The 25,855-nt window shown below is 43.1% G+C and overlaps 1 protein-coding gene across 9 annotated transcripts in view; it reads right to left on the bottom strand.

The window, feature by feature from the left end:
• HERC1 (HECT and RLD domain containing E3 ubiquitin protein ligase family member 1) overlaps window positions 1-25,855 on the bottom strand; it is a 280,539-nt gene that overhangs the window by 9,750 nt on the left and 244,934 nt on the right. For all 9 annotated transcript variants that reach the window (XM_075007327.1, XM_075007334.1, XM_075007331.1 and 6 more), the window contains 9 exons: window positions 23,903-24,196; window positions 21,555-21,620; window positions 21,348-21,473; window positions 20,416-20,554; window positions 18,991-19,172; window positions 4,027-4,182; window positions 3,317-3,439; window positions 1,937-2,039; window positions 956-1,125 (listed from right to left, as the gene is read on the bottom strand). In XM_075007327.1, coding sequence (XP_074863428.1) covers window positions 956-1,125; window positions 1,937-2,039; window positions 3,317-3,439; window positions 4,027-4,182; window positions 18,991-19,172; window positions 20,416-20,554; window positions 21,348-21,473; window positions 21,555-21,620; window positions 23,903-24,196 — 1,359 coding nt within the window. The remainder of the gene's footprint in view (window positions 1-955; window positions 1,126-1,936; window positions 2,040-3,316; window positions 3,440-4,026; window positions 4,183-18,990; window positions 19,173-20,415; window positions 20,555-21,347; window positions 21,474-21,554; window positions 21,621-23,902; window positions 24,197-25,855) is intronic.

The raw sequence follows: 25,855 nt of genomic DNA, 5'->3' as shown, positions 1-25,855 counted from the left end.
TGTTTTGCAAAATTAAAAATATTTTCTGACTCAATAGCTCATGACTGTTTAATAATGTTTATTATTTGTGTTTAAATATTTCTGTGTTTGCTATTTAAAACTGGATGTTTGGGGTTCTAGTACATAAATTTCCACAACAGGCTTTTAAAATGTATGTATTAGGTTTTTCCTATTAAATCCCATTTAAATTTCATATGCAAAACTTACTGTATAACTTACAAATCACTGACACTGCAGCAGAAGACATAAAAATAAGTCTTTCAGAATTCAGATTACGTATTTTTTAAACCAAATAAACGTTTCCCTTGTCACAAAATCAAAATACTTTTACTAATAGAGAAAGTCTAAGCTTTCCCTTTGGAGATTAATTCAAAATAGCCTGCTCACCCCAATAATGTTGAACTATCAATCCCTCCATCAGCTTCAAAAGACCAGTTCCACACACTTCAAGCCTCCTGCTTATGGTCTGCATATGGTCACAATGCCATCCTCAAACTAAATTCAACAATCTCAAGAATCTGCAATGGTTTGGAAGGTAGAGTGGGATCATGGAAGATTTTTTGGGTCAGGCACCAAAGCAGCCCAATAATTACTGTGAAAGACCATGAAGATTTGCTGGTCAAAATGTTCAAATCTGACATTTTTGTTGGGATTTAGAATTTTGCAGTTGGAAAAAAAAAATGAAAATTTTAGTTTGTTTTCAGGTTTCAGGCTAGCTGTAAAAATTCTGTTTTAAAAAATTAGATGAAATTTTGAGGCATTAATAAATTTTTTTCTTTTAAATTTTCACCAGGTTTCAATTACCTCTTTTATAACATTTGTAACCTGGGGGAGAGGGGAAGAGTGCCAATAATCCATCATATTTTTCCTTATTCTTCACCAAAAGATTCCAAGTGCACGTAGGAAGCAATACTTGCCCTTAGGAACACCTGAAATGAAATAATGTTGTACACACCTGCCCTTCTGAGTTGCTGCCCCAGGCATACACATCCCCAGACGACGATAAAGCTATAGTGTGCTCTGCTCCTACAGCTATATCTTCAATGAAGATTCCTGACAACACTGGGACTTGCTGTGGTCTGTTATGATTTCGAGCTCGGCCTTCAGGCAAGCCAATCAGACGATCTAAAAATGCATACAAAATTCCTATGTAATACATAAGTACTACAGTCCTTTCCAAGGGTTATTATTATCATTATTATTATGGGGAGAAACAGAGAAATCGACAGTGCGCCTATAAGTCAGATACCACTGGCCTTTGCTAGGGACAGATCTAGTGGGCACTTTAATTGCCTGAAAATCTTTGTCACTATCCCTCAGTACTGCACTCAAGTTTCCACTATTTGTGTTTTAAGCCTGATAAAGCCAATTGCACCTACTCATGCTAGACTGTATGGTGATGTTCACAAAGGGTTAAATTAAAAACTTTATAGATTTGAGGCTCCAAGAGAAGTTAGTAAAATTATATACAGACTCCTTAAGTACATGGTTAATGACAGTAATTGAACATGGGTACAATCTAGTACCTCTGTTCATATTGAATTTAATCAAGATTCAGAAAAATATTTGAAAGGCTACAGGCAAATACAATTAGCTGTGTGTTCATATTAAGTTTGTCTTCCTTGAACAGCTATTAATTTGAACTTTCAAACGTAATCTGTCTCATGTTGCATTTAAACAACAATCTATCACACATCTAGAGTAACTGTATTGCGATTTCACATATTCTTCCCTTCTACGTATAATTATTGTATTATACTGGTGCCTATGCAACAGCGGTGGGAGTGCTTGAACAATAATGGCCAAGCCTATAAATAACAGTTAATGTAATGAAAGGTTGGGAGGGGACACTGATCTAAAACTTCACTGGCTTCTATATGTATCTTTAAATGTATAAAAGCCAACAATACAGAAATCCCCTATACAGGCAACTTACCTTGTCCAAAAGTATACACATGACCATCTTTTGTCAGTGCAACAGAAAACTGTGTTCCACAGGCAACTTTCTTTATTCCTATTCCACAAAGAATATCCACTTTCTGAGAATAAGAAAGAACGAACTAAACACTCCGAGTAAACAAATGGAAAGCAGACAACAAACCTCGTCCAATTCCCCGTCTCTCCAAAAAGTGGCTTATAATGTTCAGACATAAAAGCGGATGCTAAACCATTAGTATGGGGCTTGTACCAAACTTAAAAGGTATTCAGAGTGACTATGTTCTTGTAAAATGTCATTATATTAACACATTATTCCACGCTATAGGTGTCTGAATGCATCTCTATACAGAGGTTAAAATCTCCTCCCTTCAAGTCTGATGTCAGGTTTCACAATTCCCAGAGATGCAGAAAGGGAGTTGCTATTGTTTAGAACAGGGGTGGGGAACCAATGGCCTGTGGGCTCTGCCTGGCGGAGGGAGGAAGTGGCTCTGCACATTGCTGTTTCCCCTCCCTCCGGGCTAGTGGAACAGCAGCGCAGGAAAGCACTTTTCCCCTGCTGCTCCTAATGGTCATGCTGCCCTGCAAACCGCAGGGCTATGCTAAGGTCCCTGGCCATCAGGCTGCACTACCCTGCAACCCCAGGGCTACACTACTGTCCCTGTCCATAAGGCCACACTACCCTGCAACCGCAGGACTAGGCACTTGACCCTGCAACCCCAGGGCTACGCTACTGCCATTAGCCATCAGGCTGCACTACCCTGCAACCCCAGGACTAGGCAACTGATCCTGGCCATCAGACCATATGACCCTGCAACCCCAGGGCTATGCTACTGTCCCTGGTCATCAGGCCGTGTGACCCTACAACTCAATGGCTATGCTACTGACCCTGGCTATCAGGCCATGCTACCTCGCAAGCCCACAGCCACACTACTGACTTAGGCCATTGGTCCAAGCTACCCTGAAACCCCAGAGCTATTCCCTGGCCATGTGATCACCCTGTCTTGTGGTGACAGACTGATCAAAGCTGCCTACAGAATGACAGTTGAGCCCATACCCCACTGTGCCCTTGCCCTCATGGGAAAGGGTGTGCATAAGCCACGAGAGGTGCCTAATTCCCACGGGCTTTTGAAATCTTAACTCTCAGATACCACTGTAGTGAAAATACCAGCTGGTGATTTGTGTAATTGTATAAGCCAATACACTGCCATAGTACAGTTCTGAAAAGCAGTGTAACTTTCATTACACTGAAAGTTACTTTAGCCTTCTTGGAAATTTACATCATATAAAAATGAAAAATTAAGAAGCTGAAAGTTTGCAATCACACATATACAAACACTATGAAAATTACTGAAAGGATTATTTCACAATCAATTCTAACCTGTGGTGAGGATTTTGCTGTGGAATTTCCCAGGCCAAGTTTTCCATAATCTCCATCTCCAAAAGCCCACACCACTGAGCCATCTGTGGACACAACTACAGTATGGTTTAGACCACAGGCCACCTGGTTAAAGTGTAATACAGTTTTAGTTAGTTTTCTGAAAACTTATACAAAAAAAAAAAAGTAATTTTCTGAAAAACAAAACTAAACTGAACCTGGCAATCTTTCAAACATTTAGAAAAAATGTTAAAAACTTGTTTTTTAAAATTTTATGCAGAAGAAAAGTATTTATACACTAATGTCCATAAACAGCTTTCTTTAGACAGTTCTTTTCTCACCAAATGACAAACAGCTTTTAAATTATATATCCTTATTGGAACTCTTTAAAATAAATCACTTTGGGCTAAAAACAACAAAGACTAATTTTATCACTCTCTTTAGCAAGTCAATATTTATAAACATCGTAATATGGGGACACCATTGCAGCTAAAGAATCAAACTATTCAATGGCAAAATAATGAGAAGTTATGATTAGATGTTTGGTTGTTCTGAGATTATTAAAAATGCTGAGGCAGTAAAAACAGCCAACAAAAATTAGAGAGAATTATTAAACTGACACTACTAGCAACTGAACATCCATAGGCACAACATATAAACAAAATACAGTTTCATGACATGATTATATGTAAGTAACATTAGAGAAACCATGCCTGTCCAATCTGATAACCCTCCAGTGCTGTCACTCTTTCAGGAAGTTTCTTGTTGGAAGTGTTTCCTAGACCCAATCGACCATAGTCGCCATTTCCAAATGTGAACAGTTTGCCATCTGCTGTTACCACTGCTGAGTGTTTAAAGCCACATGACATCTAGAAGCCAAAATAAACATTAATTTCAAAATGGTACATTAGTACCCTACAATTCAAGAAAGAGGTGAAAAGAACTTTCTGAATGCAGATCCAATCATTCATTACAGCTTAAGAGGACAATTAAAAAACAGACTAAGTGAATACACTGCCTGTTTTAAACTTTACTTGTATTTTGCTAACAATGTCATATAACAATTAAGAAGTCTGACTATAGGATGACGTTGGGAACCAGAAGACAGAAAAGACTTTTTCTCCCCAAACCTCCCAGTATTTGGTTTACACAATAAAGAAAGGAATTTGAAGTCACTTTCTTCAATTTGTATCAGCACACCTAGTTGGGATTCTTATTCGTATTTCTGAGGTTACTGAAGTCTGTGAAAAAAAAAAACATAGTAACTGAAGGGGCTTGCTATCCTGTATTACATTACCAGGTTGACCATATCATATGTAAACTCCCCATCTTTGCCTTCTGTTCCCCATCTTCAGCTATATCAACATTAGCATGAACAATTGCCCCAGACAGGGTCAATCTTCTAGAGTTTGATTCTGGGCATCTGGTAGGGACACGTCACATCAACCTCTCAGGCATTGCAGTCAACCTCTGTACTCCTTGCAAGATGAGAGGAGTAGTGAGGTTGACAGGACTCCCATGGTCCTTCTTCAGGAGGGAGAACGAAGTAAACCAAGCAGATACGGCGATTCTAGCTACGCAATTGCTGTAGCTGTAATTGTGTATCTAGTCGACTTACTTTGCCTAATATAGACATAGCCCTAGTCTCAAAATAATTATTGTTTTCTGTTTTATTTTAAAATTTCCCAGGAATCTATCAGTTTTCATTACTTTTTTTTTTTAAATGGGTGAAAATCAGAATAAAAAACTAACTTTGGAGTTTTCTGGATAATTATCAGGGCATGATAGAAGAAAATGCAGGTTTACCCAGTGTAATATATTGGATCTCTTAATATAATTAGCTTTTGAGTGGTCCACAATTAGGGTGAAAACTATTAAAAACCAAGTAATAGTTTTTGTAAAACAAGAATTTTTCAGTTAAAAAAAGGAAAAGCTGAAAATGACGGGCCTTTAACAATATGTAAGGATTGTCTCAGCCTATGTCTATACTATGAAATAAAGTCAACTTTACTTAAGTCAACTTTTTACTGCTAGATTTTATGAAGCCAAAGATGGTTGCACTGTGTTGCATTCTCCATAATATTGGTAAATCAAAGGGGGAAAATTTCATGCCAGCTGGGTTGCAGAGGCAGATGTCCTGGGCAGTGGTGATGCACAGCTGAACACAAAGACATTTACCAATGCACATGCAACAGCAATCTGGGAGGCTCTGAAAAACAGCTTTGTGTACGAGCAGATAACCAAATGAATCTACTACATTTAACTACTGTGATACAATCCCCAAACCGCACAATGATGTGTGCTTGACCTTTACGAAAACACCTCCAGCTGGTCCCCATCCCATATGAACCAATAAATGACACTGTGGTTTTCACAAAACCATAAGTTTTATTTAGAGGGGGAGAGTTAAGGGGTAGGTAAGAAAAAGAATCCTAGCATCACATGTGGTGGAATGTGAGCCTTTTGCAGTGTGCAGAGGTCTTGTGCATGGAGCGAGAGACTGTTCTTACTCTCCTGCCCTGTGCTCGTGGACTCCAGTGAGGGGAGTATTGAGTCATATCAAGGGGAGAGGCTGGGCCACAGGGTGTGGAGGTTGTATAATGAGTCCTGTGGTGGGTGTCCCTCTGCAGCTCCAGCATGGAACACAGGATCTCAGTTTGCTCCCTGACAGCCGTCAGGAGTTCTGCCAAGTCCCTGTTTTTGCACTGGAGCATGCTTTGTTACTACTGCTGGGTCCACCTTCTGTCAGAGGCAGATTTGGCTCGCTCTTTCTGCCTTTTCAAGCTGCTGCAGGATGAGGTCCTGTTTGGATCCTTCCTTTCACTTCATCGCAGCAACCTTGTCTCCCCCACTGATGCCTGTTGAAGACAGTGAATGTCAAAATGTAGAGACAATTTTTAAATATGACACAAAATGCTTACTCATAAAACGAATGGGTCTGTTTGACAATCATTGCAACTTTTGTTTTCCAAGGTCACTTCTGGCATCTTAAGGATGACAATGAATCAACCGCTGCAGAACAGAAGCTATTGGTTATTAGTTATCCAGTTAGTTATTCATTGCAGACATTGTAAGATCTTGTTGGCTTCCGTGGGCGGGGAGGGGAGCAGGGAACAGGGCCTGCACAGCCTTGCAGTTGCAAGGCAGGGGGAGGATGAGAGCCCACTAGATGCACGGTGGGCTGGAGGTGCAGGGGATCTTCCCTGTAAACTGTGGAAAAAAAACTCTCTCAGCAGCTCCTCTTAAATTTTGTGCATGTGAAAAGCCATTTAAAGCAGTATCCATACAGCCCTGCAGTGATACAACAAGGAGAGGGTTCGAGCCTGCTGGATGTATGGAAGGCTGGGGAGGGTGGTCAGCCCTGAAATCTGTAAAGTGCAGAATAAAGCTTTCTCAGCAGTTTCTCATAAATCCCATGCAGGGGAAAACCCATTTAAAGCAGGGAAATCTTTAAAGCGTGATGGCGTCCGGGAGCAGGGTCTGCATAGCCTCAGCAGCTGTGTGCAGATGGGGAGGGTTTTAGCCCACCACATGCATGGGGGGCTGGAGGAGAGGTTTCTTGCCTGTAAATTGTGAGACCAAAATTCTCAATGGCTCCTCATAAATTCTGTGCTGGGGAAAAGCCAATTTTTAAAACAGTGTGGTCGGAGGGTAGAAGGCCAGGAGAGCCTGCTAGTTACGTGGGATGGTAGGGCAATCCTGGGAAATTTAAGTGGCCAGGGAGCAATGCAAAAAAACTCTCATGAAACTTCCTAAGCTTCTTTGAGGTTGCCAAAAGAGACATCAGTGTCCTAAGAATAACAGAGAATGAAAAAGAAAATATGCTCATACTGTATGAGCATAGGGCTGGAAAATTTGCCAGAATGCTGTGTGGTGCCATGATATATTTTACTGGTTGCCTGGAACGGCAAGGTGTGCTATTGCGGAAGCCACAATAAATCAGGCCTCCTCAAAAACCTTGGGTGAAAAATAAGACTACCTAGCTGAGAGCTTTATGGAGATCTCCAAAAAGGATAAGCTCTCCATTCCCAGAAATAGTCATAAGGGGGGCATCTGCACTTGCACTCCTCTCGCGAAAGAGGCATGCAAATAAGGCAATCTGAAAATGCAAATGATATATTTGCATATTAGACACCTCATTTGCATATTTTAATTTCAAAAGAGGAAAGCCACTGTAGACACTGCTCTTTTGAAAGTAAACCCATCTTCAAAAGAATCATTCTTCCCTTTATTTAATGGGAAGAAGGATTCTTTCAAAGATGGGGTTTACTTTCAGAAGAGCAGCATCTACATTGGCTTTCCTCTTTCAAAATAAGCTCTTTTGAAATTGGAATATGCAAATGAGGTGTCTAATATGCAAAACTGCACCTAATTTGCATTTTCGATTTACCTCATTTGCATACCTATTTCAAAAGAGGAATACAAATGTAGATGCACACCAGGGCTATGTCTACACTAGCCAAAATCTTCAAAATAGCCATGCAAATGGCCATTTCGAAGTTACTAATGAAGCGCTGAAATACATATTCAGCGCCTCATTAGCATGTGGGTGGCCATGGCACTTCGAAATTGGCACAGCTTATCCAGATGGGGCTCCTTTTCGAAGGACTCCGTCTACTTCGAAGTCCCCTTATTCCTATGAGCAGATAGGAGTAAGAGGACTTCGAAGTCCCCTTATTCCTATGAGCAGATAGGAGTAAGAGGACTTCGAAGTAGACGGAGTCCTTCGAAAAGGAGCCCCATCTGGATAAGCTGTGCCGATTTCGAAGTGCCGCAGCCGCCCGCATGCTAATGAGGCGCTGAATATGTATTTCAGCGCTTCATTAGTAAACTTCGAAATGGCCATTTGCATGGCAATTCTGAAATTTTTGGCTAGTGTAAACACAGCCAAGGTGTTCTAAGAGGCATAGATCCAACACGCTTGACCTGCAACCCACTTGTAGCAGTTAAAACCGTACTCCACAGAAGTAAGCTTATACCCCAAAGCAGCCACAACCCACTTGTAGCATTCTTAAAAAAAAAACTCACCAGAAGAGCCTTCTTCACCATTCCTGGACCCCAGAGAATCAGATGTCAAATGAGGGCACTGGGTTGAGGTCAAGGGTGAACTCCAGGCTTGCAGGATCAACCTCATCAAGTACCTGCTCAACATCAGCGTCCTCCTCTACATTGGCCTTCTGGTCCCTCCAGAGTCCTGAGGATGTTCTCCTGAAGGGCTCCTCAGACTAAGGAAGTGTGGTTGCGTCCCTCCCAAAAATGGCATCCAGTTGCTTATAGTAGTGACACGTCTTGAGAGATGATGCAGATCACCCATTGGCTTCTCTCACCTTGTGATAGTTCTGGCTGAGCACCTTTATTTTGACCGGGCATTGCTGAGCATCCTGTGAGTAACCATTCTTAATCATGCCCCCCAAAATCTCATGCACGTCCACACTTCACGTGGGCTGACTCATAGGGTGTGTCTACACTAGCAAGTACATTCAAAATTCAGATCGAAGACTGAGGTCTTTTGAAAGAACCTGTGGAGTGTCTACACCAACATGGTGCTCTTTCAAAATTAACTTTGAAAGAACAACCCTTTCTTTCGAAGTTGGTCCTCCATTCCGGGGATGGGAAGAGCACCCACCCTCACAAGATTATTTCAAGAGAGAGCAAGTGTAGATGCTCTGCAGCCCGCTCTTTCAAAAGAGTGGGTCCTCCATGGCTGTGATCAGCTGGCAGGCAATGCCGCCACTCATAGCACAAGCGGACCTCTATGGCTCCAGCATCCAGCCGTGTTTCAGGATGCAGGCACATTTCTGTAAAGTAAATAGTTATTTTTAAGCTTTACCCTGTGTCCCCTGTGCATGTGTGTTGGTGGCTGTGCATGTGTGTGCACGGTGCGGGTGAGGGGCATGCGTGTGTGTGCAGAATGCAGATGGGTGGGGGAGCGTGCAGTGTATGGGGGTCACCATGGCCCCTGCTCAAAGGCCTGGTGCATAGCCTCCCGTACACGCACCCCATCCTGCTGGGCCTGGTGGCACAGGGTGCCAGGGGGCTGTTTGTAACCACGCCCTGCCTCGGTGGCCCACCCCTGCATATAGGGCTCGTGTTTCGCCTCCACCAGATTATGGAGGGTGCAGCAGGCCCCGACCACTGCCAGGACGTTGGGGAGGACCACCTCCAGCCTGTTGTAGAGGCATCTAAAATGCCCCTTGAGGTGCCTGAATGCCCGCTCGATGGTGTGCCGGGTGCGGTTCAGCAGCTCATTAAAAAGGTTCTGGCTCAGCTGGGTGTGCCCAGTGTATGGCTGCATCAGCCAGGCCTGTAGGGAGTAGGCCGTGTCCACCACGATGCAGGGAAGCATCGTAGTGTCCCCGAGGGGAGCTCCTGCCGGGGGATGAAGGTCCCCTTGGCCACACGACATCTCAGCCCTGAGTTCCTGAAGACCCTTGCGTCATGTGTGCAGCTGGATCAGCCCATGCAGATGTCCTGGAACTGGCTGCTGCCGCTGACCAGGGCCTGCATGACGACCAAATGGTAGCCCTTGCGATTCACATAGGCCCCACAGCTGTGCTCCAGGGCCTGGATGGTGATATGGGTGCCATCCAGGGCCCTGAAGCAGTTGGGGAAGCCCAGCTCCTGGAATCCCCGGATGGCGTCGTCCAGGTCTCCGAGACAAACCAGCTGCCTCCAGGAGCACCTTGTTGATCACCTGGACGACCTGTAGGGCATAGAGGGGTGCATTTGTGAGCATGGAGTGAGGTGCTGCTTGCCCGCCCATGCCTGTCCCCATCCCGCCCCCAGGGTGCGCACCCCCATCCCTGCCTCTGTCGCTGGGGTGCCCGCCCATCTCCCGACGGTGCCCGTTGCCAGGCTGCCCCCCGTGCATCCAGTCTGTGTGTGACCTGGGCATGGCTTACCTCAATGAGGATGGTCCCGATGGTGGCTCTGTCCACCCTGAACTGGTGGCCGATGGATTGGTAACTGTCCAGGGTGGCCAGCTTCCACAAGGCGATGGCCACCCTTTTGTGCAGGGGCAGTGCTGGCCTCAGGTGTGTGTCCTGGTGCTGGAGGACTGAGGTGAGCCAGTGGCACAGCTCCAGGAATGTCCACTTTGTCATCCTGAAGTTCTGTAGCCACTGGTCATTGCCCCAGTCCTCCAGCACCAGATGGTCCCACCAGTCGCTGCTTGTGGGGAAGCTCAACAGGCGGCAGATAACCTGGGGGACTGGCTGGGGACATTGCGCCCTACGGATGGCATCCAGGAGAGTGGCTATTGTGCTGGCCACCTGAAGCTGTTGCAGCATGGTGGCCAGTACGCTGGCCATGCCTATGATGGGGGGGTTGGTGCTACTCGGGGTCCATGGGGGCCCAGTATGCCTCCTCCGGTGTCTGTGTCTCTCTCTTGCTCGTTCTCTCTCTGCTTGGGGACAGGGTTGCTGGCCCTCAGCATTTGCAGGCCAAGGCACAATGGGGGGCCCTTTAAGGAGAGGGTGGACAACAGCCTCGGAAGGGCTCGTTCACCATGCGACCCTGCCCGTGGCGCTTCCTGCCCCTGCTCTTTCAAAAGAGCACCCTGGTACGCGTGGACGCTTTCTTTCGAAATTGTCCTGGAGGCCTTTCAAAAGAACGGACTGAACCTTCGGTCCCCGTTGGTGTGTGTGGACGCTCCGTTTCGAAAGGCCATCTTCCAATATTCTTTTTCGAAGGACATTCTTTTGAAACAGAACTGCAGTGTAGTCGCAGGCCTAGTCTGCTCGTCACTGAGTATTCATCCCACAACAAATTGAGATCCAGGATTTCATTGTGGCTGCATGTGGAGCTCTTTTGTGATCCAGAGAACTCAGATCAGAAGCACCCTGAGTAGTCATGATGGCTAGATGCAATGGCTAGATGTAATGGATGGCTCCTGAGTGCATTATCCATGCTGGTCAGAAAGAAAATGAATTAAAATTCCTGGACTTCCTGTTACCTACTTCCTGTGCACTTGGCAATCAATGGAGATGAAAGCATCTAGAACACACACCTGTGGGACACCACTGGAGGGCAGTAAAATAGATTTAAAGTAACACTGTGTCCACACTAGCATCAATTAGACCTTTGACATTTGAACTTGGAATTATGCTGCCTTGGAGGGTCAACATGAGAAAGTCTACTTTAACACTCCTTAAAATTGAAGAGTCACATTGTAAAATTGAGCTAATTGCTCTAGAATTGACTTTGTGCTACAGTGCAGACATAGCTCAAGTTAAGAATTTAGATGCAACTATTCCATGTTTGTCAAATAGCATATCAATACAGTGCACAAAACACGAGATTGCTGAGCACACTATGTCTCATCTCCTACACAGAAAATAGAGAAAACACCTCTGAGCTTCTCTGTGGAAGATAAAATGTTTCCCCGCTTCTTTGCAGCATTATTCCCGCTCACGGCTGTGTCTACACGGGTACAAGTGTTCGAATATTCAGCACCTCATTAGCATTAGGATGCTTCTGGCTGCGGCGCTTCAAAAGTGCCACTTTCGAACGCCTGTGGCTTACTGCAGCTACACGGGGGTCCTTTTCGAAAGGATCCCGCACATTTCGAAATCCCCTTATTCCGTTCAGGACCCCGTGTAGCCGTGCTGAGCCACAGGCGTTCCAGAAGCTGTGGCCGGAAGCCATTAGCATGGCTATTTCGAAGATTTGTGCATGTTTAGAAACAGCCCATGTGAGTGTCAACTTATATGATAATTCAGTGGTTTGAGCACTGGCCTGCTAAATCCAGTGTTGTGAGTTCAATCCTTGAGGGGGCCATTTAGGGATCCGGGGCAAATCGATTAAAGGAAAAAAAAAATGGGAGAAGGTTCTGCCAAGAGGACAAGGCAACTGGACTCAATGACCTCCCAAGGTCCCTTCCAGTTCTATGAGATGTGTATTTCTAAAAAAGATGGCATTTTCAGAAAAAAATAGTTCTAATTTGGGTGATGTAAAAGTACAGTAGTCATCATTAGCCAGTAACTACCACACAGATTAACAAAACTATTTTATACTGCTAGTATGCAGAAAAATATTTGAATACAGACACAGCTAAGCATGAAAATATTGTGATAGATTCAAGACAGTCAGCACAGTGTGACAGTCATATTTACTCTCATCATCAAACTGAAACTGAACCAAATGATAGGAAATAGGACAGTAATTGAAATAAATGTGAATTATTCAACCCAAAATAGATACACTGCACAGCTGCAATCAGCACAGACCAGTGGTGTCCAATTGAAATTTACCCAGTTGCTACAGTCAACCCACCTCCAACCATACTCCTGCTTGCCCAGTGACAGCCAGATTACTCACTTGGAGTGAGCCGTGTCATGTGAGCTCCCAAAACCAGAGCCAGAGCCACAACACAGCGGGAGAGCTGGTGAGCAGCAAACTCAAGCAGCTAACAAGGAGTTTGCCTGGGAAAGCATCCAAGAGGAGCTCAAGTGAGTGTGGCATTTGGGGGGCTGCACTGAGAGCTGGTGGGTTGAATATCTGTCTGTGTGTCTGAGCATTTGTTTTGTTTTGCAGCGAGGGGCAGTCTGAATATCTGCCTGTGTGCCTTAGCATTTATTTTGCAGAGAGGGGCAGTTGGAAAGCATGTTTGGCAGTTTGGCAAGTTTGCAAGGTATGAATTGGGAGTGCTTTGTTCCAGGTGGGCCTTCAAGGCTGATCAGATTGGAAGCAAAGGCTTAACCAGCTAGGAGCTTTATAAGAAGGCAGCCACAGTGAACACTGAGAGCAGCAAACAGAAGGAGCTAACAGGTAGTTCGCCGCAGACACAGAACCCCATATCTGTTTTCCCTTTCTTACAGGGTTCTCTCTCGTGCCCTTCAAGGCAGCACTAGAAACATCTAAGGGAACTCTCTGAAAAGGGAAAAAATGGACAGTGACATGACTAGTGAGCAGTCTGCTGTTGGGACCTGCATGGCATGTGCCATGTTTGTCTTCCTCCCAGGTCACAGAAAGGATTTTCTATGTACTAAGTGCAAGCTGGTGGCCATTTTGGAAGAGAAGGTTAGAGGACTTGAGGGGCAAATATTAACCCTCAGGTCCATCAGAAAGGGTGAAGACTTTCTGGATAGAAGGCACCATAGAATACCTGGATGAGGGATTGGATTGCACCCTCAGCAAGTTTGAGGATGACACAAAGCTAGGGGAAGAGGTAGATATGCTGGAGGGAAGAGACAGGATTCAGAATGACCTGGATAAATTGGAGGATGGGGCCAAAAGAAATCTGATGTGGTTCAACAAGGAGAAGTGTAGAGTCCTGCACTTGGGACAGAAGACTACAAAGCATTGTTATAGGCTGGGGACTGACTGGCTAAGCAGCAGTACAGCGAAAAGGGACCTAGGGGTTATGGTGGATGAAAGGCGGGACATGAGTAAACAGTGTGCCCTTGTAGCCAAGAAAGCTAACAGCATATTCGGATGCATTAGCAGGAGCATTTCAAGCAGATCTAGAGAAGTGGTTGTTCCCCTCTGTCCGGCACTGGTGAGGCCACATCTGGAATATTGTGTCCAGCTTTGTGCCCCCCAGTATAAAAGGATGCGGATTTGCTGGAGCAGGCTCAGTGGAGGGCAACAAGAATGATTAAGGGGCTGGAGCACACGACCTATGAGGAGAGGCTGAGGGATTTTGGCTTGTTCAGTTTACAGAAGAGAAGACTGAGGGGTGATTTAATAGCAGCCTTCAACTTCCTGAAGGGGAGCTCTAAAGAAGATGGTGAGAAAATGTTGTCAGTGGTGTCAGACAGCACAACAAGGAGCAATGGTCTGAAGTTAGAGAGGAGTAGGATGGATATTACGAAAAACTCCTTCTCGAGTAGTGAGGCACTGGAATGTGTTGCCTAGAGAGGTGCTGGATTCCCCCTGCCTAGAGGTTTTTAAGTCCTGACTTGACAATATCCTGGCTGGGATGATTTAGATGGGGTTGATCCTGCTTGAAGCAGGGGGCTGGACTAGATGACCACCTTCCAGCCCTATGATTCTATGGAGCCTCCAGGACCAAAGCTGTGCCACAGCTGGAGCCCCCAGGGCCAGAGCCGAGAGGCACAGGCTGCCTGGGGCCAGGGCCAGAGCCCCGGGGGCCGAAGCCATGCCACTTAAGCCACCTGGGGCTGGAGCCCCTGGGGCCAAAACCACACTCTGCGAAGCAGCTGAGGCCAGTGCTGGACCGCAGCTGGAGCCCCTGGGGCCAGAGCCATGTCGTGGGAGCAGCTTGGAGCTGGAACCGCACCATGGCTGGAGCCCCTGTGGCTGGAACTGCACCTAGGGCCCCCGGGGTCAAAGCCACACCGCAAGAGCTGCATGGTGGCTAGAGCCAGCTGGGGGCGGAGAGGCTCTGCCACTGTCGACATGCTCTTGTCCCACCATGTAGTGGGGTGCATGCGAAGAGCAGCTGAAGGGGTACCCCACTTGCGTGGCTTTCCTGAGGCACATTTGTCATACTACACTGCCCAATTCTCTACATGTGGTGAAGGGGGAGTGTATTGGACACCAGAGGCAGAACCCCTTCGTATAGAAGAGGGAGCTGCATCAGTACATTCTTCACAAAGTGCTGTCAATTTTGGAACCAACTCCTGAACTTGATCTGAACTAGCTTGAATTTTTTGGCCTCCAGGCATGCTGCAACCCTGTTTATCTACCCAGGCTTTTGATGAGGAAGGGGCATGAAAGGGGCTGGAAATCTGTTTGGAAAGGAAAATATTACTGAGATTGATTTTTACTGAATCTGTTACTGCTTGTGTGTGGGTGTGCACTAGCTACCAGCTTTGCTTTTACTTAGATTAAAGTCACACAGAACCAAAACCAGCACTTTTACGTACATAGTTACAAAATGTAAGTCAGTACTAGTATTTCTCTAAGCAAATTTAGAGCTTGTGAAAAAAGGGTAGTTGGACATAAGAGCCACAGTAGATCAAACCAATGATTTATCTTGTACAGCGAGGGATATAAAATCTCATTTAATTAATTAGCCATTTAAATGTCAACTGATTAAATGGGGGCGAGTGGTGGCTTGGAGAGACACTGTAGGCCAGGTGGACTGGAGCAGCCCCTCCTGTCATGGATGGGGACTGCTGCAGCTGGGCTGGAGTGCCCCTGCCCACTGTACTCCATGAATGGGGGTAGCTTTGGCTGGAGTGATCCTGTCCACAGCATGCCCCTATTTAGGGTGAGGCTTACTGGTTAACCTGCTAACTATTAACATCCCTAAGTACAGGATCCTGTCTTCCAAGAGTGGTAAGTGTCAGAGTGAGTGATCGGAACAGGGCAACTCATTGAGTGATTTATCACCTGTTATTTAGCCCAGACACAGGAAGTCAGGGGTTCACAGACATCCAGAGCACTGGACTGCATCTTTGATTGTCTTGGCTACCAGCTATAGATGGACCTCTCCTCCATGAATTTATTTCTTTTTTGAACCTGTTATACTTTTGGCTTTCACAACAGTCATGAACAATGAGTTTCACAGGTTGTAAACCTTCTGCATATTAATTTAATTGGGTGACCCCTGGTTCTTAGAATGGATAAATAACATTTCCCTATTCACTTTCTCCATGCACTGTCTTTTAATTGTATGGATCATTACTGTATCGCCCCTTAATTCTCATTTCCAAGGTAAACAGTCATAGCTTTTTAAAAAATCTTTTCTTATATGGAAACTGTTCCATATCCAAAATCATGTTAATAGCCTTTTTCTATATCCTTCTCAAACTGTATTCAAGTTGTAGACAGAACTTGGATTCATACAGTGGACCCATATTTTCCATTTTATTATTTACCCATGTCCTAACTGTCCCTAACATTCCGACTGCTGCTACACACTGAGTGAATATTTTTAGAAAACTCTCCAGTGTCTCCAAGATCTCTTCCTTGAGAGGTAACAGCCACTTTAAACCCCCATCGTTGTATAAGTATCAGATGAGATTATGTTTTCCAGTGTGCATTACTTTGCATTTATCAACCTTGAATTTCATCTATTTTGCTGCCCAGTCACCCAGCTTTCTGAAATCTCTTTGTAATGGCTCACAGTCTGCTTTGGATTTTACTATTTTGAGGAAATTTGTATTGTCTGCAAACTTTGCCTCCTTACTATTTACTTCCTTTTCCAGATCATTTATTAACATGATGAACTCACTGACCCCAGGACAGATTACCTACAGATCCTGCTCAGTACCTCTCTTCACTCTGAAAACTGTTAATTTCCACGCTCTTTCCTGTCTTTCAATCACGTAGACTGTGTCTAAACCAGCAACTTGCTTAGAAAAATCTAGCCCTTTATTGTAAGAACCCACAGAGCACTCACATGCAAAATGCGCTCATTTGATCCAAAACAAAAGAACGCAGCTCTTCTTCTAGAAGGCCTCTTTCACTCCCAGATCAGGAAGAGTGCCTTCTTTTTAAAGCTTCTTTTGAAAGAAAGCATATGTAGAGCTCCATAAGCCCTTCTTTTGAAAGAGCAGTCTTCATGGTGCCACATTTTTTGACCCCGGACCATTCTTTTGAAAGAGCAGGGGCTGTGTGCCTGCTCTCTATCGAAAGAGATTTTTCAGAAGAGATCTTCTGGAAGAACTTTTTTCAAAAGATCATTGTAGGGTAGATGTAGACTTACTAATATATTAGAGGACCTTCCTTCTTAACCCGTGACACACTTGGATTGAGAGCTTCTGGTGAGGGACCTTGCCAAAGGTTTTCTGAAAATTCACATTTTCTATATCCACTGCATCACCATTATCCACATGTAGGTTGATACCCTCACTAATTCTAATAATTTGATGAGGTGTAATTTTCCTTTATAAAAGCTGACTAGCCTCTCTCCAACACATTGTATTCACCTCTGTGCCTGATAATTCTGTTCTTTATGATAGAACACATCAATTTTCTTGGTACTGAAGTTAGACTTACTAGCTTGTAATTGCCAGGATACCCTCTGGAACCTATTTTTAAGAATGGGCATCACAAACTATCTGCCAGTCATCTGCACAGAGGTTGATTTAATTGATACCTTTTATACCACAGTAAATAGTTGGGTAATTTCACATTGGAGTTCTTTCAGAACTCTTTGCTGAATATGATCTGGCCCTTATGACTTATTATTATTTAACTGATTTGTTTCAAAACCTCCCCTACTTGTAGGGTTAATTAGTGAAAAAAATAATTATTCATATTTGTATCGATTTATATTAGTATAATTAGTATAATTCATAGTTAGTTATGTTGTAAACTGTAATTTGTACCTGAACAAAACCAGACTCCATATTGTAACTGAGGACCCATTTTAACACCCCATTCCATTTTGTAAAGCTCTCTTTGGGCTGAACCCGTGCCTAGCTAAGTGAATAGGGTATGAATTGCATAATTGTATTAATGTGTGAATGGGGTATGCGTGATTGATCCTCAACACCAGCCTGTCCTTAAAATCAGACACCAGTGGCTGAAGAGTGCAGACAACTCCCTGAAGGTGAGAAAAAGATCCACCCCGAAGACAAAAGAACAAAGTCCCATTAAGGACGAGGTGAAAGTCATGTCTGAACACTAAGGCAGGACCCATAGGCTGACATCTAACTTGAAACCTATAAAAGAAGCTGTGAGAAGGGAAGACCTCTGGGTAACCTTCTGCTGACAACATCAAAGAGCATCAGTGCATGCCCGACAGAGACCTGGCTCTTCCTCATGCCCGGCTTTCCTGTCCAGTTAGCTGTCATGAGCTATGAACTCAAGCTGCCAACTGAGGACTGGTAATTATGCAGCACCTGCAGAACACTTGGGGCATGTGTGTGTTTGTGTATATATATGTGTTGATTACTCTTATAATAAACGTGGCAAACTGCCTTGTTCCCTGAAAAAGATCCTGTGTGTATTTTCTGCATAACATACTGACCTCCCAGTCTGGAAAAGTTCCTCAGAATGGCTGAGGTGTGCGAATCTACAATGAAGACTGATGCAAAGAATTAATTGAGCTTCTCTGCAACAGCCTTATGTTCTTTGAGAACTCTGTTAGAGCCTAATGTGCCAGGACAGGGTCTTCTAGAGTCACCGTGCTTGGGAATGGTAAGGCTAACCACTGTCAGAAGCCCTAGAGAATGGATGAGGTACAGCACAGACAGGACCAATGGAAGCATCAACAAAACTATTCTACCAATCCATCTAAACTTTGACCCTCAGAATCACAGAATCATAGGGCTGGAAGGGACCTCAGGAGGTCACCTAGTCCAGCCCCCTGCTTCAAGCAGGATCAACCCCCACTAAGTCATCCCAGCTAGGACCTCATCAGTATTAAGAAGATATTTCAGTTTCCATTCTCTTCAAATATTCAGACTTCCTGAGACTATCTGCAGTACAAACAAGAGAGCCAATTAGCGTCAAATGCAATAGAAAGTTTTGTGCTGTAGACATTCTAAGCTGGTAACTTTACAGTAAGCATCAACTCATTTCACAATGGCCAGAGAGCCATCAGCCAATGATGGCTTTCATTCCTACCTAACCTGTGCTGAACGCAATTTTGTGATATTGAAGAGAAAGGCTTCACATCTCCCTGTCAGTTCCTATGAGAGCCATCCAGTTGACCACCAGTGTCTTACAATGAGCTCTAGCTAATGTTCCTAACAGCAACTATCATGTCTAAATTTAATAAGTGAATAATAAAGCGAATAATAAAGTTGTTCTTGAACCTGTGCCACTTCTTCTCCTTGTAAGGCCTCTATTTGTCTGGGTCTCCGTTGTCTGTCACTGTTCCCATGGCCTAGTTTACCATAATCTCCATCTCCCCAGCTGAAGACCTCACCACTTTCTGTCAAAGCCATGGAATGTCCATCAGATCCACAAGAGGTCACTAGCTGTGTTACAACAAAACCTTTAGCAAAATGAAAAACAAAATCAGAACGAGTTAGAAATATACATTACATTATTTTGCATTGTTCAAAATAGTCCATAATAATAATTACAAGCTAATGAATGGAATCAGCTCTATTTATACAGCCTTATATACAAAACAGTCTTCCTTTTACTGCTGCTCTAAGAAACTTTGAATTATCCTCTCATCGAAGTAACAGTGCTGGTCTGCCAGTGGTTTTCTAATGCTCCTAACTTATCCAAATAAAGATTGTCTTTCAAACTACACAAAAAGGCAGTCGTCATTACTAAGGACTATAATGCCACATCGAGGTTCAACTTTTAAATGTAATTCAAGTAGGATAGAACCCCTGTTAAAAAAAGCAAAACAAAATCTGTGACTACCTTCACTTTGAGGATAGCAAGTATGGAAACATTAAGCCATATGAAGGGTTTTAATGGTACAAGGAGAATACTAGCAGACTTTTGACAGCAAGTAGAAATATTTTTAGAACTGCATTTCAATATAAACTGAAAGTAAAAAATTAAAAAAAAAATATACATGAATTGGGAATAGGTCACTTGGCTTTGAGAACATCTTTGACAATATTTGTTAAACCACGTATCAGTTTTCCAAAATTTCAAATGTGATACACACCAGCAGTCCAAACACTGTTTCTTCTTATAGCTCTCTTCAGCTGTTGCTATTGTGTTTTCCTTTGTGGAAAAAGCGCTGCTGTGCTAAATTTACTTATTACCTAAAATCCATAAAAATAATACTGCATCTGTGGTAGGAGGGGAATAAAGTTTTCTAATGAAATATTCATTAATTTTTATTTGTGTTAAGCAAATAACTAGGACACAAAAGTCCTCTCTTCTTCAAAGTGCTGTCCAGAGCCATGTACCATCGAATCAATGTATTTTAATTTTACAATATCATTTATGCTGAACTGCAGCAATAACAAATGTTATTAATAATTATCTAATTTTACTGTGTTACATCTACAAAGTTTGTTTAAATGTTCAATTACATAAGTGTGTTTCTTTTTTCAGTGCTATTTAAATGATATTTAAAACATTGTTAGTGCTTGATTAAATAAAAGTCAGTTGGGTTTATTTGTTCAACATCAACACAAGATCTTTATTAAAGAGAGAAAACACATTATTTTATTTAGTAAATCCGCATATAGACATCTGTCCTTTTAATTTCTGAAATGTGAACTCTTGCCTAACAGAACAGCTCAAAGAAATTAAGACAATTTTACCTTGAAGTGCTGAAATAACAGTTAAAACGTGAAGGTCATCAGAATTTCCTTGTCCCAATCGGCCATAACTCCCTTCTCCACAAGCCAAAACTGTACCATTTGCTTGAATGACAAAAGTACAGTTCTGACCACAAATAACCTGGTTAAGGAAAGACATCAGGGCTATTTTTTATGCAATTACATCAGAATCCATGAGACAAAATGTGCTAATTTTGTCTTTATTCGTATCCTGAATTGAGACCACAAAAAGCACTTCAGCACTGAAAACAAGTTCAGCAGAACCATCAACATTTCTTAGTTGAAATCACCTAAATGTCATCTCCCTCATTCTGAATTTAGCAGAAAAACATGTTTTAAATTAAGGGTGTTTTATCACATAATCACATCACAATAACTTTCTTTCATTCAGAGTTTTGGATGAAGTCTTCCCCTGAAGATCTAAAAATGGCACAACACACACTCTCTCTCCCCCCCCCGCCCTTATTGTGATCTAACTATGAAGACTCTCTCTGCAAAAACTATTTGGTCTGACAGCACTGTTCTGCAGTAAGAGCCAGCGGGAGACAGTATTTCTTGCAGCAATTTGGTTGTCTCATCATTTCACCAGATGCTCCAGCATCACATTATTTCAGCAAGTAAAATTACCAACAAGGATTACATTAAAATTGTACAGTTTTCAAAGTGTACTCACACTAATCCTGAGAAATGATTTTTGTCAGTTTTGAACAGTTTCTTGGTGTGAATTCAGCAAGAACTAGAGGAAACCTGATAAAACTTCCACAACTGAGGACAAATACTTTATATTTTTTAGGGTTCTTTCATTTTTTGGAAAATTAATACCAAGCCCAAAAGGGAAATCAATAGCTATTTTGTAACTAACAACTGAAAATAAAGAACTTTGTGAAGAATAAAATGTAAATTTCCAATGTTACCTGCTGAGCCTGTGAGAATGAAGGTGCTGCTACTGGAATCATGACATTTCTACCAGCCTCTGCTAGCTGCCCATGGCGCCCTGCTCCCCACAGATATACATCACATTTGCCACCAAGGTGCCAATCCTACAAACAGCATAAAAGAGCACTTGAGAATCATATCAATAATTTTAGCACTTTAGATTTAAAATAAACACTATTACTAACCTCAGGCCTTGATGTTGCCCAAGACATAATCTGCTCATCCATCCCATTAATCCATTTACTGTTATCCTGAATGATTTAAAAACATTATGATCAGCTCAGCACTTGTGCATTAGTCCTTCAGTTAATAATCTTGATTTCCCTTCAAATAGTCAATTGGAAATGACAAGCCTTTTCCTCAATGAAAATCTGTCATATGGGTCTACCACTAAACAGCAAACTGCTTTTGAACATAAATGTAAAATACATTACCTGTAAATAAAGCAAAATTTATGTACAAAATTATTATTATTAAATTTATTCTTATCCATTATTAATCATGTAATCTTAAGTGTATCATTGTTGCCTCTGGGCATGGGCGCCAGGTTTGAGAAATTTTTGTGGTTCCCAGAACAAGTCCAATCCTGAGTCCCCACACACACTTGCCTTGTAAGTGTAGAGAGCTGGGATGCTGGGGTAAGGGGTGTGGGGTGGGAAGAGGCTCAGGGCTAGGGCAGAAGGCTGAGGACTCTTGCTGGGGATGTGGGCCCAGGGATGAGGAGTTCAAACTTTGGGGTGCAGCAGGCTGCCCCAAGGCTGGGGACAAAGAGAAGGACACCATCCCAGCCCTGCTCTCTCTTCCCTTTTCCCACCCCACCACCCTGCAAGTGTCTGGCATGCACCCCAAGGAAGGATTGACATGCCAGAGGGGAAGGGCTGCCATGTACATCTGGAGTCCTCTATTCTTCCCTCCTCTGCAGATTCAGCAGTTCATCCAGCCTCTAGTTAGGGGAATGCAGGTGAGGGAGTGCATGCAGCATGGAACTCCAAAAAGCAGCTTCCTGCCACCCAAAGCAAAGGTCAAATGAGGTGGGGAGATGCACAGAGGCAGCAGGAGGTGTTGGGGAAGAGACTCACCCCCAATGTTGGTGGAGCCATGGCTCCAGATCCTGACATTAGTGACGCTCACTGCTTCAGTCCTTCGGGTAGACTTACTTTTCTTAATATTGGAATCTAACATTTAATATTGTTACCATAAGAAAAAGATTCTGACTCGAGTGTCTAAACCCACTTATGGTAAGAGGGTTGTTTTTAACTATTGCTGTGGACCACAAATCAAGTGTGCCACTCAAAATGACCTAGTGAACCAAGTTGTGACAATGGATTCAACAGATGTTTAGAAAACATAAAATCTACCACACAGATTTGGACCAACCACTTGCTATGTTTCATAACTGTACTGGGAGTATGCTCAGTGCTTCAGAAAAAGGCAAAAGCTCACAGTGACCTTGTACACAGAAGGGAATCCTGCCTGATCACTATAACAACATTTATGAGCATTTAAAAATAAAAGATCAAGTTAACACATGGGATCAATAGGCAGCCAGCAAGGAAAGCAAATAGGAAAAGCCATATTTTAGGTGTATTAAGGGTGAAAGTATTTACTTGCAAAATTATACAGATGTACTGAGTCCAATAAATACAAAGCTTCCACTTTAGGTTCACCTATCATAGCCCATGATATTGAATTCAGATAGCAGTACCACTATTGTTAAATTGTAGGGAAACTCTGAAAAGCTAATGGTACAATATGGTGCCACTGCCTTTTAACAATTCCATTTAAAATATACACCATGGCCAGGTCTATACATGCCCCTCCCTTTTGGAAGGGGCATGTTAATGAGGCACTTCGGAAAAGATTAATGAATCGCTGATATGCATATTCAGCACCTCATTAGCATAATGGCAGCCAGCCATGCTTTGTAAGTGCTGCTTTCAAAATGCACACTGGCTGTATAGATGGGGGCACTTTGAAATAAACCCAACACTTAGAAATTCCCTTATTCCATAAAACATGGCAGAAGTGTTAAAAAAAAATGAATGAATGGTCAGCCTTGAAAGCTGTCCCTTGGACTGTCATAGCAAACCAAAGTACTCACTGGTTTACATAACAACACCAGAGATTCTGCAAAGGGAACTTTATTAATTGATTTGTGACCAAAATTAGTTCAACTCTCTTTTCCTTATGTCAACTCTGCAGGCTAAGACAACCAACAAAAACTTATTGTAGTTAGGAAAGCACACAGATATGACTATGTATGCGCAACGGGAACAGATCTACTAATAGGAAGATGTCTCTTACACTGCTACTTCCATCGCAAACATTAATATGGCACCAAATCCCCCATTTTATATTAAAATAAAGTCACTGCACTCTCATTGTAGTTCCATTATGAAATAAGGCATTACAATTTTACTCTTTTCTTCAGAACATTTTAAAATTTTCCAGGTAGTTGTTACAGGTGTTATTTGTATAATATAGTGGATTCTGTGCAGATACTTGATAATTGGCAGAATGTAGTGCATGTTACCATGAGAAGTGTAAGCTCATCCTCCGGTACAGGCTCCAGATCTGGAACAGTAAAGGATTCTGGAAATTGCGCTCCTTTGGCCAGAGCTTCAGCAGCTTTTATAGTAGTTGAAAAACATTCTAACCAGGCCCACTCTGTAGGATTCCAAGTGGAGGGATCAGGGAGGTAGTTCTGGTGATGAGGCGGTACTGGAGGACTGCACAAAAGCTGATCTAGGTGAAGTCCCACAGCAAGAGAAGCCAGGCACTGCATGTAAGGGCTATGAACAAGCTGATCTCCACAGACCACATGGGGCTAGAGGGAAAAATTGAAGGTCAACACGTAAAGCCAGAGGCACTCTGTCAACACTTCAGAAATAGTAATTTTTCAAAGCTCTTTCTGAAGAAAAAAATTCCCATAAAAAATTTTCCAACAATTTACATTTCTTTCCCTCACTATGAAACTGCACCACTTGTCAAAGTACCAGACTTCACTTTCATTAGCATTTGAAACAGAAATACTGCAAACATATTAAAATAATTTTACTAGCAAATGCACTTCAGCATACAGTGTCTGTTATAGACTGCCTGGTGTCTGATACAGACCACCAGATCAGGGAGATGAGGCTTTCTTCAGGCAGCTAAGTGAGGCTTCCAAATCACAGGCCCTGGTTTTCATGGGAGACTTCAATCATCCAGACATCTGTTGGGAAACCAATACAGCAGCACAAAGACAATGCAGAAAGTTTCTGGAGAATGTTGGGGATAACTTCTTGGTATAAGTGCTGAAGGAACCGACCAGGGGCTGTGTGCAACTTGACCTGCTGCTCACAAACAGGGGTGAACTAGTAGGAGAAATAGAAGTGGGTAGAAACCTGGGCTGCAGTGAACATGAGATCACAGATTCAGGATCCGGACAAAAGGAAGAAGACTGACAGTAACATACAGACGCTTGATTTCAAAGCAGCAAACTTCGACGCTCTGGGAGAACTGATGAGCAGGATCCCTTGGGAAATGAAGATGAAAGGGAAAAGAGTTCAGGAGAACTGGCAGTATTTTAAAGAAGTCTTACTGAAGGCAAAGCAACAAAGTATCCTGCTGCATAGTAAGAAATGTAAACATGGTAGGCAGCCAGCTTGGCTTAACAGGGAAATACTTAGTCAGATTAAACTCAAAAAGGATGCATACAAAAAATGGAAATGTGGACAGTGACTAAGGAAGAGTATAAACATACAGCTGGAGAATGCCGGGGAGTAATCAGGAAAGCGAAAGCGCAATTGGAACTACAGCAGGCAAGGGATGTGAAGAGTAACAAGAAAGGTTTCTACAGGCATGTTAACAATAAACAGGTTATCAGAGAAGGTGTGGGGCCGTTACTGGATGAGAGAGGTAACCTAGTGACAGATGATGTAAGAAAAGCTGAAGTACTCAATGCTTTTTTTGCCTCACAGACAAAGTCAATTTCCACACAATGGTCCTAGACAACGCAGTATGGGAAGGTGGAAGACAGCCATGTGCGGGTAAGGAACAAGTTCCGAGCTATCTAGAAAAACTAGGTGTACACAAATCCATGGGTCTGGATTTAATGCACCCAAGGGTACTGAGGGAATTGGAAGATGTCATTGCTGAAACTTTGGCCATTATCTTTGAAGAGTCTTGGAAATCAGGGAAGATGCCTGATGACTGGAAAAAGGCAAACATAGTGGCCATCTTTCAAAAAGAAAAGAAGGACAATCCAGGGAAATATAGACTGGTCAGCCTTACCTCAATTCCTGGGGAAAAAATGGAGGGGATCCTCAAGGAGTCCATTTTGGAGCACTTGGAACAGGGGAAAGTGATCAAAAGTAGTCAGCATGGATTCATCGGGGCAAGTCCTGCCTGACCAATCTGATTAGCTTCTATGATGAGGTAACAGGCTCTGTAGACATGGGAAGTCAGTGGATGTGATATACCTTTACTTCAGCAAAGCTTTTGA

This window comes from Carettochelys insculpta, chromosome 12 (assembly GCF_033958435.1).
Source record: "Carettochelys insculpta isolate YL-2023 chromosome 12, ASM3395843v1, whole genome shotgun sequence".
Taxonomy (NCBI): Eukaryota; Metazoa; Chordata; order Testudines; family Carettochelyidae; genus Carettochelys; species Carettochelys insculpta.
The sequence above is the reverse complement of the archived record's forward strand: the minus strand, read 5'-3'. Positions and strand labels throughout refer to the sequence as shown.